This window comes from Glycine soja, chromosome 2, assembly GCF_004193775.1.
Source record: "Glycine soja cultivar W05 chromosome 2, ASM419377v2, whole genome shotgun sequence".
In the NCBI taxonomy this organism is placed as follows: Eukaryota; Viridiplantae; Streptophyta; class Magnoliopsida; order Fabales; family Fabaceae; genus Glycine; species Glycine soja.
In genome coordinates this window covers 172097-189481 of record NC_041003.1, presented here as the reverse complement: position 1 = coordinate 189481, position 17385 = coordinate 172097, and the positions used below count along the sequence as shown (strand labels likewise).

The following is a 17385-nucleotide window of genomic DNA, read 5'->3' as shown; positions in this document are numbered from 1 at the left end:
TTTCTCTCTTCCATACCTTTCTCCATCTCATACTTTTAAGATTGCTAAATACCCGAAGGTACTTTGCCTAAGGATACATCAGGACGAGGTCTTGAACACTTGCATGACCAAATACATATATTCGAATTACCGAATGACTGAATACACGAGAATGCCTCAACCTATGACAAATCATAAAGATATAATAACGAGGATTATTCATATAATATAATTGTCGTCATAATGATAAATAAATCTAGACTAACCAAAATGATAATCATGAATAAGGCCCATGGATGGATCTAGAGGCGCACTAAGATATATATATAAAAATTGGTTAGATCCTAAAGAAAAATTAACTATTGATTCTCAGTTATTATATTTATTTCTCTTAACTTTAGATTGACTCGGATATTAAAGTGTCTTTTCCAGGTCTATCACTCCTTATACATTCGAGAGACTGAAGACACATCTCATTGACCTGCGAGGCTAAGAACTTGGAAGTGAGTTGTCAATGTCGTTGTACACACACAAAAGGAAAATAGCCTCAATGTTTGATTTCGTATTTATTGATTATCTACGAAAAATAATTTAATTAATCATATAATTCTTATGCAGAGCTTTATAAATTTGAAACTATTTTTTAAATAATAAAATTACTTAATCCGGATAAAATGTTTTAAAAATGAAAAAAAAAATCAATTTAAATAATTAAATTTTCATACATTTCAAATTATCCGTGTATGAGAATTCATCGACATATTATACACTCTGAGGTGCTGTTTGGCTCGGCTTATTTAATTTGGTAGATTCGCATTAGCTGTAGCCAGCCAATAGCGATCAATTTCAAATCCAATAATATCTTTGTTTTAATCAAACCTTATCAATTCCCAATTTTCCATTTGTAGAAAATTTGAACACCTTCAGGTGGTCAATTGATACATTTATTGGAAATAATGAAATAAATAACAGGGGAATAACTGTATGCACACTCTTTTAAATTCAACACAATGTTACAAGACCAAAGAAACTGGAAAAGCTACAGGAGTAATAATTAACAATCTTCTCTTCTGTTTCATGAACAAGTTTCTTTAATTTTAGAATCATACTAAAAAGAGAAAAAGATGTTTGATTAATTTAGGAAGCAATTGGTGCCACTTTAGGCACATGAACAGGAAACTCATGAATCTCATCCATCCAAGGATTTTTCTCCTTAGCAGGATTGATGGTCCTCAAAGCCCTCCACACAGCACTGTTGCACTTAAACCCTGACCCAAATGCAATCTGCCAAGTCCTGTCACCTTTCTTGATCCTCCCTTTGGCTTCAGTGTAGGCCAATTCATACCACAAGGAACTGCTAGAAGTGTTACCAAACCTATTTAGTGTCATCCTTGAGGGCTCCATGTGCCAATCAGAGAGCTCAAGATTCTTCTCCAACTCATCCAACACTGCCCTCCCTCCAGCATGAATGCAAAAATGCTCAAAGGCCAACTTGAAATCTGGGATGTATGGTTTTATCTTCATCTTGAACACTTTCCTAGCCACCAATGTGGCAAAGAAAAGAAGCTGTTCTGACATAGGGAGGACCAAGGGTCCTAGTGTTGTGATGTTGGTCTTTAGGGCCTCTCCTGCCACAGCCATTAGGTCTTTTGAGAGTGCCACACCAATTCTTTTTGTCTCATCTTCTTCTTGGAAGACACAGCCGTAGGACTTGTCATCTGCTCCTTTGTGAGTCCGCACTGTGTGGACTAGTTGGTATTTGGCGCGGTGGCGGTCGCCGGAGCGGTTGGAGAGGAGGATTGCTGCTCCTCCCATTCTGAAGAGACAGTTTGAGACTAGCATTGACCGGTTGTTGCCAAAATACCAGTTCAGAGTGATGTTCTCCATGCTCACTACCAAGGCATAAGAGTTGGGATGGACCTGTGTATTGTATCACATTATATGTCAATAGTGAATGTTATAGAGTTTAATTCACAAAAGTGTATATAAATTTTACATTGTAAACTAATTAAAAATTATTATTATATAGTTTTTAAGATATTTATTATAAAAATCAACAAATGTAATAATTTATAATTAAATTAACGATAGTATAAATCTCTTTACGTTATTATTAGTATATAGATATTTACTCACAAATATATACCTGATTGCCTTAGCTCTTAACTAATACAAGGAATCAAATGAGATGCACAAAACTATCATTTAATTTGGTCCAATCATTATGTATAGATTATGAATTAGATGTCGTGAAATATTAAGATGATGAGTGATTAATTTCAACAACTTTGGTTTCCCTAACTAGGTAACTTGTAAGACATGGCTAGAGAAATAAAAGAAAAGGGTCCATGTCTTTGGGAGTGTATTGATTAGGTTGGCTAACCTAACAAAACTGCCAACAACCTGTACCGTGAATACGGAGCTGTTATTCACTCACCATCATAAAGTGTCTCAATATAATTTATTAGACATGCTATAAAATTTGGCTCCATTAATTCCCCGTGGGTGGCAATGGCCATGCACCATGTCCTCGCCAGGAAGCAAAGCAAAGTAATAAATTACTAGTTCTACATACTAGCTAGCTGGGAATTGATGTTACATATACTAATTACTCCATAAGGATTGCAAATTTTATGTGTATAACATACTTTATATTCTTTAAGGGCTCCACACATTTAACCTTGATCATGTCATGCGAAATTTAAACATAATTAAATTCTGGATGAAATGCGATTTTTGAGGTAACGTTTTATATCTATGCAAAACATCAAGTGTGTTGTATGTATAGGTACAACCTATATGATAAGAAATTATTAACTCTTTCAGCAGAATTTGCGGATGAAATGACATGTGTTAATTTTATTGTCCTAGATTAGAAATCACATGTGTTTTTTAATCCACTGAGTCAGGTTAATTCTGATAACGATGCATGAATATTACTGACCAAAAAAAAAGTTTTACACGCAGAAAGAATCCAGCATCTAAGAATTTTTTTTTTCTTCTTAAAATTAGAAATTTTAATTTGGTATCAGATAATGATTGATGATGATAATGAGAAATATGTACACTTAATATCTCATATTATATATCTGATAATTTTTCCAACACCATTAATAAAATATAATTTCTAGGCAGCAGATAGTGCAAATATATAGTTTTGAAATTTGAAAGAGATCATATATATTAAATTTGAGAAACCTGGAGGAGGTGCTTGGCAAGGTCAATAGAGATAAGGCCAGCACTGCAACCCATGCCACCAAGATTATAACTGAAAACATTCCCTCTCAACTTGTAGTGATTGACAATCATGGCAGAGAGTGAAGGTGTGGGGTTGAACAAGCTGCAATTGACCACCAAGATCCCAATATCCTTAGCCTTCACACCAGTCTTTGCCAGCAGCTGGTCAATTGCTCCAAACATGACTTGCTCAGCCTCCTCCCTGGCCGCCGCCATGCACGGTCGCGGCGGCAAACTCAAGATTGCGGGCGGAAGATACGTCTTCTGCCCCAAACCAGACCTCTCAAGGATCTTCTTCTGAAAGGACAAGTTCTCCTCCGAGAATGAGCCTGTGAGACCAGACCTCTCCACGAAAATCTCCCGCGTGCACGTGCAATCCACGTCAGGCTTGTAGCATGCAAAATCTACTAAGTACACCCCCCTTGGACGGGTCATGAAGTAGAGGGTGGCGAGGAACACCGTGAGGCTTGAACATAGGGTTACCGAGACAAGGTTGAACTTGAGATTCTCCCATAATTGGAGAAAGTCCTTGATGGAAAGGGTTGAAAGATGAGCCGAAGCTATGCCTAGAAGGGGTATGAGCAGAAGGTACATTGCATTGGAGATTACGTAATGGTACCCTAGCTTCACATACTTGAGTCTCACTGATAGCAGGAAGTTGGGAAGTTTGTTCCTTCTTTTTTCTTTTGCTGATTCAACACTAATGGTTCCTGAATCCGGGTTTTGATTCTTCTGGTCAGCCATCAAGGAACACTATTTTTATTTTTTTTATAATGACCTAGCTAGCTAGGCTAATTGAGTTAAGAATTTGTATAAAGCAATACGATACAATACAATACCCAAAGGATATAATATTAATAGAGAATAAATAAGCCAGTGACAAAGTTTTTGGTTATGATGAATGGGAGAATATAAGGTTGTATGTGTTGGGCTTAGAAAATAAATTAGAAAAGGGAGAGAAATATGAATATGAATTGGGTTGCAAAAATGTGGAAGAAGGGAAGGTTTTAAAGGATGGATGTGAAGTGGGAAGAGAGAGGGATGGATACAACTACCCCAACGAACTTTTAATTGTGAACATGCAGTGGCATTCAATTCAATTTGCCAACCGGGAAAATAGCGCGTCTTGATTTTTCTTTTCACACAAGAGTATTAATTCTACCGTGGGTTCATTGTCGTTATTGCTGCTTTGCCACTTGTTGTTGGGACTACGTACTCTCTCATTTTTTGTTAGCCAATGTGAGATTGCTGAGACCACCGTTGTTTCGGTCAAAACCATACGTTGGTAATTGGTGAACTATAAACATAATTTATACATGATGCTTGCTTTATGTTCTTTTTTAATATGGAAGTTTTCTTGTCCTCGTCCTTTACACTTTTGTCTAAAATAGTAAAGATAGACTCCCTTCTAAGTTCTAACTATATATATATATATATATTATGGTCAATTAGATATTGATTTAGTAATTAATTGGTTAAATTTAATTAGTATAAATATACACCAATGATGTAATTTTTTAATACTATCATCTAATCATAATCATAACAGATATTTTGAAATTTTGAAACTTATAAAGTATAATGATTTATAATTGATCAACAGGAAATATTGTAAAAAATATAGTGACAAAATGTAAAATTTAGGCCCATTAAGTTTTGTCTTATTGATTATTTTTTTTTAAATTATTGTACAAATCATTATAAAATGACTATAAAAAAATAATTATAAAACATTTCACTGTTTTATTATTTTTACTATTAAAAGTTTTACAATTATTTTTAAAGAACAGACAACCCTTAATGCACAGTTTATTTTAGTGATCTTCTTGTAAGCTTAACTTATCAATGATTAAGGTTATAAATGCACGCTAGACTTTACTTGAAATAAACATATATGCATGTTTTATTGATGATAAAAAAAATACGTTTCTAGAAACCGTTTATTTTCAAAAATACAATAATGTTGTATAACATTCTTGTATTCCCATCTCTACATAAAAATAATTTTTAAAAAAATGTTAGTATCAAATTTTCTTAATATTTTTTATTATTAGTTAAAATTTATTAAAAATCACAAATTTTTATGACTTCTATATGTTATCTAATGATTATAATTTTGTAATTTCATGCATGTTCGAAAATGCTTGAATGATCCATGTTCTTAATGTAACATACTATGAGGAATTATCATAATCTATTCATGCATGTCTTCAAAAAGGAGGACTCAAAATTACAAACATTCATATATCAAGGGAAAATCAAAACATAACTATTATAAAACTTATTACAGACTCTTGGCACAAAGTGTCATACATCATAGAAAAGAAAGATATGTAAACTTAAAATAAACTCCCACACATTGAGAGGTACCAACTGCAACATCTTCTCCTCTGAAAGCAGCTACAAGCTACTCCTTATCAAGACATTTGCATGCTTAACATGCTAAAAAACAAGTAAACTTAATTAAAGGAATGTGATATAAGTCTTAATGAATGTTCTAAGGACTCTAAGCGTCTGTTGTGACTCTATCTTCTTAAGTCTTAACCCTCATGGTCTCACTTTTCACTACATTTTTAGGAACTACTATTACTTATAACTAATTTATGTTGTCTAACTTATGCCTTACAATCTTTCCTTAAATACTCATTCTCACAAATATTAACCAACACACTATCTTTATTGTTGCCCTACACTATATACCTTATCATTTTCTTTAGTACTTAGGATTGACCATCATGATCAGGCCTAAGATTGCTAGTACATTAGGGTATCTCTAGACCTCAACCATAACCTTGACTTTTGTGAGCCTTACCATATCACATTGGATGTGAACATGCCTTTTCTTTCATGTGCTTGCCTAACTAGGGCTTACATGACCTTTATATAAGAAATCACCACTCACTTATCCCTAATTAGGGCTTTCATGTGCTTGCCTAATTAGGGCTTACATGCCTAATTAGGCATGCCCATATCTTATGTTATAGTTAGGTTTGACCCTCACCTAGTAGTTAGGCATATAACCCATTATCTACCCTAATATAGGGAAAACGTATATCTCACACTCTACCCCCAAATAGGTAGAACATATAGTCATGACAATTACTTCATGGTTTTGTTTGTTTTCTATTTAGTTATGATTAAGGGCTTAATGATACTTTTATTCCATTAAGTTTCATAGTTGTTTTGTTTTGGTGCATTAAGTTTAAAACGTTCAATTTTGGTCATTTATTATTATTTCCATTAGAAACATTAGTTGTTCCATTGACTAAATTTTTTGAAATAGTTAATTTAAAATAGTAGCGACTTTTAGTTGCTACTATGTGTTTTTTTCCACAGAAAAAAACCCTTACTTACTACATAGACAACACTAACACATCCTTCTCTTCCAATAAGCAATCAAACACAAGCAAATTAAAATCCAAAAAAGGCTCCATCGATCCCAATCTCAGATCTCCAATATCTCCCTTCCTAATAAGTACTTCCATCCCATCGTCGTCTTCTTCGACCACCTCTCCATTGCCACCATGTATCCCCATTGTCCCAACCCTCCAATATATTTTAGGCCTGCCACAGAGAATAACCTCCTCCAGAAACACCACCCTACCATTCAGGCTTGCCACCACCTCCATCAATGCACAAAGAAATTAGTCAAGATCCAACCTTAACCACCAAAACCAATTTAGATCTGAACCAAACGCCATCACCTCCCACCTCTAATTGTCATTAACCACCTATATTTGGCCAAATATGCAAGATCAACAGTCGCCATTACCAAATCCAAGTCGACCAACACTAGCCAGAGGATAAAAAAGGGTTGAGGTTAAGAAATATGAGAAAGAGGGGTCGAGGGTGTTAGATGATAATTCTCTTTTTATCTTTTACTAGTGGCACCTCACTTTTAATACTTGCACCTCTTTTTTGTTATGGTTTAAATTTTTGAAAAAAAATAAAGAGGCTGGTAATTTTTAGCCACTACTATGTTAAATCAATTATTTCAAAATTTTTAAGTTAACAAAATACTAATGTTTCTAACAAAAATTGAATGAAATGAATAAAATGAGACACTTTAGAAACTTAAAGGAGCAAAGTGAAACTTTTAAAACTTAAAAGTGACATTAAACCTTATTTTTATCATTATCTTTCATCCTATTATTCTTCTTATGGATGAGGTCTAGCCATCAAGAAGCGTTACTACCATTGATCCAAGTTGTTAAATCAATGTTTGTTATCATCAAAGTGGTTCCTTCTAACTCTATTCCTTTTGAAGAATGTTATCTAAGATTATCAAATTTGAGAGTTTATGTAAACTTATGAGTTCTATAAACTCGACTCTTGAATTCATAAAAGTCAATTTCATATAAATAATAATAAAATATCTATAAATAACATACTAATTAAACATTTCAACAATATAATAAAATAAATTTGTAAATCATAAATTTCACAATACTGAAATAATCAAGTGTAATAATGCATCACTACTAGATAATAACTTGAGAAGATGATAGTAGTGGTAGGACATTCTCATTGAGGGTTTGATGATGTTGTTAGAGATAAATGTTCTTTGATTTAGGAACAACACAACAAAAAAAAGACATGTTGAATCCTAAACACACAGAAAAGAACTCAAAATGACCTAGTATAATTTTTTAACTTGTTGACTCCTGACTTGATGGTAAACTTGAGAGTCTACCAAATCTAGGGTGAGTCTACTAAAAATAAAATTTGTACAGGAATTAACTCATATAAAACAAATAAACTTATAAATTCGTAAGAGTTAATAAATTAACTTGAGAATTTCATAACTTTTTGTGTTATTAATTTTGGTTGATTATTAACAATTATTTATTTTAAAAATTGTCTACTTAATGTCTTAAACATGTAAAATGGTTATCCTAAAAGAACATGTAAAATAGTATTTTAAAAGTAAATTGTATAAAAGAAAAACTCAAAATTTTATATCATATGCTTTTCTCAATATTACTTTTTATTTATAAATTTCTCAATTTACTTAATTCTGATCTCATGCGTCTCCAGTATTGATAAATGATCGGTAAAATTGTCCATATCAGTGATAAAGTTAATATATATTCAAACTATTAAGCATTGATAAAGTTAATATATATTCAATATGAACTTAAATAATTCAAATCTACTATAGTATAATTGTTGTCGTGTGAAAGTCAACCAAACAGAAAATAATTGATCAAATGATTGATGCTGAGAAAGAGAATTTATTTCTTGATGTACTTGATATAGTTCTCAAATTACTAAAGTACTTGATGTAGATGACAAACAATAAATAAAAGTAAATATAACAAGCTAAAATTAAAATGCGATAAAATATATGATAAATACATGTTTCTTCTTCTTCTTATTATTATTATTTCATTTGATTTAAGGGAGTTTTCAATATCGTACAATTGATATATATACTGGGATTTATCTAACAAACCCATAATCTAACTTCCCAGCAACTTAACCATGGTTTAGACTAACATTTGAAATATATTGAGACTCTATTTTAATTTATTTTTAACTAACTAATTTATCAATTGAATTAATCTTTTTAAATATAATTTTATTATCATTTTAATGCATGTCAGATTGGTGAGACCACCGTTGTTTGGGTCAAAACTATGTTGGTAATTGTTGAACTATAAACATAATATAGGAGTATATATGAAGCTTTCCCTAAAAAAAAAGGTATATATGAAGCTTTACCTGCCATTTCTTATACATAACTTTTTTGTCCTCTTCCATTACGTATTCGGTCAAAAAAGTAAGTCTCCCTTCTAACTTCTAAGTTTCTAATTTTTTTTTCCTACCATATTAATGAGTATACCGCCCAAAAGTTTAGATATTTCCTCATTTTGTGTGTACCAAAATTAAATAACTTTGTACCTGTTTGATCGAAGAACATCTTTTTTTTTTTGTTATTTTTACTAATATTATAGAAATCTTTCACTTTTATTTATTTATTCTCTTTACTGTTTTTATAAAATTTACAATTTTTTTTAAACCGACCAACCTGCCAACCCTTAATTTCTTTTTGCACTGTTTTGGTCATCTTATAAGCCTGACTTACCGATGCTTAAGGATATAAATGCACGCTAAACTTTACATGAAATAAAATAATTTATTTTAAAAAAATAGGCTTCTAGAAACGCCTTATTTCCAAAAAAGGTGAATAATGACACACTTTTTTATTAGTTAAAATTTAATAAAAATTATAAAATTAGGAGAGAATTTATCAAATGAGAAGAGATACCCATCAAAATTTTATAATTTTTCAAAAAATTTACTTAATGTTGTATAAAAATTGTTTCAGAACAAAATGAAAAAATGAAAAAAAATAAATTAAAGTCACTACAAGCATTTATAAAAAAATATATATAAAAATTGAATTATATATATTTTTATCATATATATGTGCGTAATATTTTTTAAATATTAACACAGTTATTAAGAAACTATTCTACTCGTACTGAATAACAGTTGATCGGTTATTTACAATTTAAGTTCCTAGTTTTGAATGGGTGATTAGCCTTTCGGATTCCGGTGTATTTTTACTTTTTGGCACATATGAAAGTAGAAAAGAAAGACTAATAATTAACCTTTCTAACAAAACATAATCCTTCTTTAATTTATCACCCCGCAGCAAGTGAGAATATTGGATGTTACAGCAAATTAAGCTTGCATTTTGTAACTCTTAGACTCAAATTTGTCAATTGCCTATCATAGCACTTTGGTTTCCTTTTCTTAAAATATAAACAATATTCACATTTCAGTCCTCCAGAGGAAGCAGCTTTTTGGCGTCATGAAATAATATCATATTTGTGTAAATTATTGTATGAACCAATGACCAAACGAATGGCTTCCGACGAGTTATCGACAAGTACGTTGTGACACCAATGTACCTAGAAAGAAATTAAACCCATAAAACCAATTTCCATCTTTTGATCAAATCACTTCACCACACCACCCATAGAAGGTCCATCAACATTCAAACTGTATAAAAGTTTGATGGGGTCTTTTCCACGCAAACAAGGAAGGTTCGGTTTAGGAGTGTGCATCTATCTTCTATGCGTTGGCAAGACCATATATATGACATCAACGCTTTTAAAGTTAATTTGATTGTATTGTGCATGACTACATTAATCACATTTGTATTGCGATAAAAATTCTGTGACTAGAATTTAAACCATTAGTTTAAGAAATGTTGTTCATAATATGACGTTCAAACTACTGATTATTGGGAAACAATTAAATATTTCATAAGTCACTGAAAAAGAAAATAAATGAACCGACTTGCATGCATGGGAAGCCTTGGCACATTCTAGAAAGCAGTCTTGGAGGCAAAATGGCCGACCCTATTCATCCGACTTATAGCATATTTGAATAACACACAAGAATTAATTAATTGTATCCCGTAAATTAATATACCATGAAAAAATAAAACTAAATATTTCTTATTTTCTGAGCTTAACTTTAATAGTCTTTTTGTTTCTTCGAGAATAGACGATGACACTTACTATAGATAAAAACTTCATTCTTTTGAAGACTAGATGACTAGCTAGTCGGAACACACACTCATAATACAATAAGACTAATATTATTGTCATTTAGCATTTCAAAATAATTATTATAATATGAAAAAAACTAAAAAATGATAAAAATATTGTTAGAAAATAAAATACAAATAACTTCGTAGGAACTAGGACAAAAAAATAAATAAAGTAAATTAACTTTTGGATTAAAATAGTGACAAGTGTGAGGTTTCCATTGTTTGACTTTTTCTCTATATCTGCTGTCTATCTCTGGAATGCGTGCTTAAATCCAATTCATCAATTGACATCTTCATCCAACAAACTCTTAACTATTTATCTCTTAAATGCATAAACTTCCCACCAAACAACTACCAATGGCCAACGCTAGTGGTTGCAGCGTGTGAACCTCATTTCACATTTCTGCGGGCAAATCCTTAAAAAAAATGCTAAGTCATGTATAGAGACGTTTTGGGGCATATAAGATTATTCACACTGAGGTCCATACTTACATAGGGAAATTAGAATTGTTGGAAAGCATGTCTCACACGAAACAATCTGCCATATATATCACTTTCCCCTTCTTTATATATCATAATATCTCATTATTTTTTTTTGAAGATTTAATATCTCATTAGTCATATACTGCATTTGGTCCGATATATTTTCAAGATATATATATATATGAGAGAGATTAATGCTCTAGAGTGCAATTATTTGATTTGCTTCCTACCATAATGTTTATCTCCGGTGAAAGCGAGAGAAATGATCTTTTCTTGTATATGTCTATGATGTATATAGGGTTATCAAGTGAGAATAATATAGGGTGTATCAACTATCAATTAAATTTCATTTCTTTCTAGCACATTACTGATTTTTTAATTAGAAACAGATTCACATCAGGTGTTCAAAAAAAACTTCGTTATCTGACTATAACAATTATAGTATACTGCATCTGGTTGTCTAGGAACAAATTAATTCTTGAAGATTATCAATTTTCTGTAATAGAGGTTATTAGCAAGATTAAGTTTCTTATGTATAATTTTGAGTTTAATATAATTTACATTTTTTTTTAAAAAAAAAACTGATCAATTAAGAATAACTTATATTCTAAAAAAAGTAAGAAAATAATTTTTACTTGATAAAAAAAGTAAGAATAATTTATATTTTGACTCATTTTAAGAACATAAGAATGTTAAATTTGTAACATATAACTATGTATAAAGTTTAACATTAAAATTATTTAATGATCACATAAGTATACTTTAAAAAAATATACAGCATTGTGCAATTGTTTCTTAACTCCAGAGTATCCTAGCTAGTCCAAAATTAAAGGAAGAAAATGCTCTGTAGTTTAAATTTAAACCACAAAAAACGCAGTAAATGTTTAATCGTAGATAAATTTTTAAGTATGCGGTGATAATTTGTTTTTCCAAATGAATGTAAAACCGTTAAATAAGAATTGCGCCACAATGGAGTTGATTCTTAATTTGTTTTTCAAATAAATGCAAAACCGTTAAATAAGAACTCCACTATGGAGTTTTTTCTTAACTCGGGAAGATCCTAGTCCACAAGATGCTCTGCAGTTTGAAATTAAATTGCATGAAACACTGTTAATTAACGTTTAACGGTAGATAAATTTGTAAGTATAAAATAAGAAATGCATCACTATAGTAGTTGTTTCTTAATAACTACGGATCGAGGACCTTACGTTCTATGTTAATATAAACCCATGTAATAAGCGGGAGAACACAAGTTCATTCTCGCAGAATTGCTACCAAAATCATGAGTTCAAGTTCCTTCTATTTGTATGCATTGTTTTCCTTTTGACTAATTCAGGTAATTTATAATCCTAGTGTTTAATTTTGTTGTTTAAAAATTGGTAATTTGGAGCTTTTTTTTTTGTTAACTTAAAACAAATCTTTTGAGAGAGAATAAAAATTAAAAGAGAGAAGAAAGAAATTGAGGAGAATAGAGATCAGAAAAAGGAGCGTATAAAAAGTTGGAACATTCATGGAACGAGTTAATTATTAGGACGAGTTTATACTTATATTTATCTGTCCCGAAATTTTTTTAGGATCATTTAGTGGAATTCAAATCCGACCTGATTATGATCCAAAATATTTGTGACAATACCACGTTGATTCAGTTTGCAAATATAATATACTAATATTATGTATAATTATTGTAAAATTAATTTTATCCTAATACAATTTATATTAAAAAATTAGATACAATATTAATAGATTTACTATTTAAAGCATTTTATGAGAGGATAATATTTTCATTTGTAAGTGAAAGATTAATTTATTCCTATTAACACTACTATAAAAAAGGGCTTCAACGAAGGTTACATGTATGCATGCATTTACATTAAACAAAGTTTTTTTTTTTTTATGTATAATGGTCACAATGAAAATCGATCATAAATCTTTATACATTTATTTCAACTTTCGTCACTAGCTCAATCCGACAATCCTCCTGAATTTTACATTAAAAAAAGACAACTCTTGTTCTATTTGTACTATATAATTGTTGGTACTCATGGAATGATAAATAACTTATTCATATGAACTATTAAACTCTCGTATATGAGTTTACTTAAATCAAAACTATGACGTGCATATAATTTTTACTGACATTTCATTGATTTCAGGACCCGCAAATAGTTTGACGGTTTGCCAGGAGGAGGAAATTGTTCAAATAATAAAAAGTGTTTTTTTTTTCTGGCTTTAACAAGGGTGGGGTTTGCATTCAAAATCAATGTTACTGCACAAAAGATGGCTCTAGTTGGATATTTCTCACTGTGTTAGTAACACATATTTCCATAAAAAAAGTAGAAATATAAATAAAGTGTTTTAATTTAAAGTAATATTGTTATATAATTTTATGATTAATAAATAATAAAACGCAATATGAATAGTGGATTAAATTAAAATTTAATATTGATCACATGATTATATAACTTATATTTACTAACATAAGTTGAATTTAGCATAATGGACTAATCATTTATAATATGTGTAATCAAAATTTAAATTCTTACATGATGACTGGTGTCTATAACATTCTGTATATGATAATTTGATTTGTCAAATAGACATACACCCTTATAATGTGTTTGGATGGATCAATTCGGTAGGGGAATTCATTTTTTCAAGAAATTTAAAATGATTCATGATATAATAACTTGTTTGGATAGAATATTTAAAAGAAAATTTAATTTTTAGTATTTTTATGAATCATTTTTATTGACTAAAACAGTGAGATTTCAAACTCTCTCAAAAATATAAAATTTGAAATTCTTTTTTTAGAGATGTTCACTCTGACTCACATTCTTACTCGTGACTCTTTCTCGTTCAACACTCGCAACTACGGGTGACTGAAGTTTTTACGGCCGACATCGACATAAGTTATTTTTCACTGGCGTTGACCAAGGTTTTTTTGGTTAGAATTTTTTTGTATGATGTCAACCAAAGCTATTTTTTGTCGACATCGGCTAAGATTATTTTTAGATGATGTTGGCTAGGGTTATTTTCTCACTGACGTCAGTTATGAGAATTTTTTACTGATGTCGGTCAAGGATTTTTTTTGTCGTTGTCATCCAGATTTTTCCAGTTGATGTTGACCAATGATTTTTTTGCCCGACGTTGGTTACATTTTTTCTACTAACATCAGTCATGACTAACTTTTGAGTAGACACCTGTTAGGATTTTTTAGCCCACGTCAATTAGATTTTTCCAGCCAACATCAACCAAAACTATTTTTTAGCCAATATTGGCTAGGGTTATTTTTCAGCCGATGTTAGCTAGGGTGTTTTGGCTGATGTCAACTAGATTTTCTTAGCCGACGTCGGTTAGAATTTTTTTTGCTGACATTGACTATGGTTTTCTGGCTGACATCAGCCAGAGCTGTTTCTTAACCACATTAGCTAGATTTTTGAGCTAATGTCGTCTAGGGTTTTTTCTGTTAACACCAGCTAGGTATTTTTGACCGACATTGGGTATGACTATTTTTAGTCGATATCGATTAGGTTCTTACAGTCGACATCTATTAGAGTTTTTTCGGTTGATATCGGTCAGAGTTATTTTTTAGCCAACATCAATCAAGGCTATTTTATATCTAATGTTAGGTAAGGTTTTTTGTCCAACATTGGTAAGGACTATTTTTTAGCCAACTTCAACTAGGGATTTTTCGGTCAATGTTGACCAATGATATTTTTTGGTCAACATCGGGTAGGTTCTATTGGTCGACATCGACCAAGCTATTTTTTAGCTGATATTGGGTAGATTTTTTTGTCAACGCCTGTTAGGATTTTTTAGGCCGGTATTGGCTAAAAATAGTCTTGGTCAATGTCGTTCAAAAAGACCCTAGCCGATGTCAGCCAAACAAACCCTAGCCGATGTTGGTAAAAAAATCTAGCCAACATCGACTAAAAAATAGACTTAACCAATGTTAGCCGAAAAATAGTTCCGGCTGACGTCAGTTGACAAATATTCTTTGCATACTTTGATAAAAAAAATCTTATTTGATGCCGACCGAAAAATAGTCTTGGTTGATGTCAGTTTAAAAACATCATTGGTTGTAGTGAGACAAAATAACCCTAGTTAAAATTATCAATATTTTATATTTTTAAATTATTAAAAATTGAAAAATATTTTTTAATTAATATTTCAAAATTAACATTTGAAAATATAAAATTAAAATTTTACATACGAAAGAAATTGAATTGTTCTATTCAAACAAAGAATTTAAAATTGAAGAAATTTGAATTAATTTATCCAAATAAAACATTTAAAAAATGAAGAAAATTAAAATCAAAGAAATTCAAATTCTAAGCATTTCAATTTTTTTGAAATTTTAAAATTCATAATCAAAACAAAAGGTTAATTTACAACGGCAGCTAAATAACTACACACTAACAGACATGCAACAGTTACTAGAGGGTCCAAAACTCCACATATATAACACTACACGTTTGCTTTAACCCCACTTCAAATTAATTTGAAAGAAACACGGGTCCCGTCTGAATGAATGTTCGTTACTGTTTTGACGCTAGCATGTCTACGACATGTTGCTCCACGACCTGTGTTTTGTAGCTGTAATACTCATTGAGAATTGTCGAACGTGGTATGTTTGTAAATGGTGGAGGACTTGAAATCAAGTTTGGATTTAAGAAACGTGATTCAGAACATGTTTGGTTTGTAGTTGTAAAAACTTTATTTTATGTTTATTTTATTTTTATTCATTCAATTACATTATAATACGTGTCATAATATTTTAAGTCCAAACTAAACATGCATTTAGTGAAAGAAAATGTTTTATTGTTCGAATGTACCAATGATTTTGTTCCCAAGGGTATATTTGACTAAAAGCAAGAATATGTAATTTTGACTTGAGTTAAAATTTCATATTAAATTTCATCAAAAAATTGTTTTTAAGATAAAAGTTTATAAACGTAACTCGTTTCACTTCAAATTCAATTTTAATTAAAAGTTGTAAATTCAAAGTCATATAAAATTAAGTTTCTAAGAGGTCACTCAAATAGACAATAATAGTCATCACTCTTTTACCGTTGGTTTCATAACACAAAACGTCACATTAGAATTTCGATGATTGAGAAGAAATCAACAACAAACCATAAAACCAGGAGCAAAAGGATAGACATTGTTCTTACTGTTAGCAAATTGGCATCCCTATTTCAGCTCCTCACTTGTCTTACAGGAGGGCCTTAATAAAGAGACTCGTTGACTTGTTATTATCGGCTTCAATTAAAATTTTGATTATTTTAATTTATTATTTAATTAAAATATACTAATAACATAAAATTTTAGTGAATTGCATCATTTATTTAATAAGTCTCTCTCCTGATTTAAAAATAGAACTCATTAAAAAAGTTTATTTTTAATAAATTCTAGCAAATAGTTGAGAGAATATTAGATAGTATTGAAAAGAGTGTTGTTAGCTCTCCTTCATACCTAAATACATAACTAAATTTATAATTACATTTTAATGTTAATAAGGATTTTTTGTTAAAAATATAATTTATCATGATAATTTATGTAATTAATAGTCTTTATAAATGTATGCATTACATCAAAAGATAAGCAATACGAAAGAGATAAAGTCCTATTTTGTCTCAACCAGTTCAGTTGAGCTGTTGTATTACATCAGTTGGCTTTATAAGAAAAAGTAGCACATGCCTTATCTTTTCGGATATAATGATAAGCTAACAGTTTCTTCAATCCACCCTCCACCATTCATTATGACTAGTGTCAATGTGCTCCCACTACCAGTTGTCAAGTATAGAGAAAAGGGGAATTGATTCTCTCATGTTCAATTTTAACATGACCAAGTCATGAAAAAATTGTTCATCTCTCTCTTCATAGAAATTAAATAGGTGGGATCATATTAAAATCTGTGTACCTTTAAGATGAAGGATAATGTAGGAATTCCCTCCTACTTCTTGCCTGTATTGGGTTGAAGCTTGGTCCCCGGCTATACATTTGCTTTAATAACTAGATAGATCAGCAAGTTCATCAAATTTGAGATTGAAAATTTTTAAATATGGGAGGAACATATGCTGCATTTAATGAATTAAATAGACATAGAGGCTTGGAAA

At 30.7% G+C, this 17385-nt stretch overlaps 1 protein-coding gene across 1 annotated transcript; it reads right to left on the bottom strand.

Moving 5' to 3' along the window:
* Window positions 1–936: 936 nt before the first annotated feature.
* LOC114377397 (3-ketoacyl-CoA synthase 11-like) lies at window positions 937–4198 on the bottom strand. The gene is made up of 2 exons (XM_028335884.1): window positions 3178–4198; window positions 937–1899 (listed from the first exon to the last, which is right to left on the bottom strand). Exons 1-2 carry the CDS (start codon window positions 3958–3960, stop codon window positions 1117–1119), a joined length of 1566 nt encoding a protein of 521 aa, XP_028191685.1. The 5' UTR covers window positions 3961–4198; the 3' UTR covers window positions 937–1116.
* Window positions 4199–17385: the final 13187 nt, after the last annotated feature.

Coding starts and splice junctions, on each gene's coding strand:
- LOC114377397 (XM_028335884.1), bottom strand. CDS start 3,960: ATGGCTGACCAGAAGAATCAAAACCCGGATTCAGGAACCATTAGTGTT. Junction 1,900..3,177: donor TTGCCAAGCACCTCCTCCAG/GTTTCTCAAATT, acceptor TACAATACACAG/GTCCATCCCAACTCTTATGC.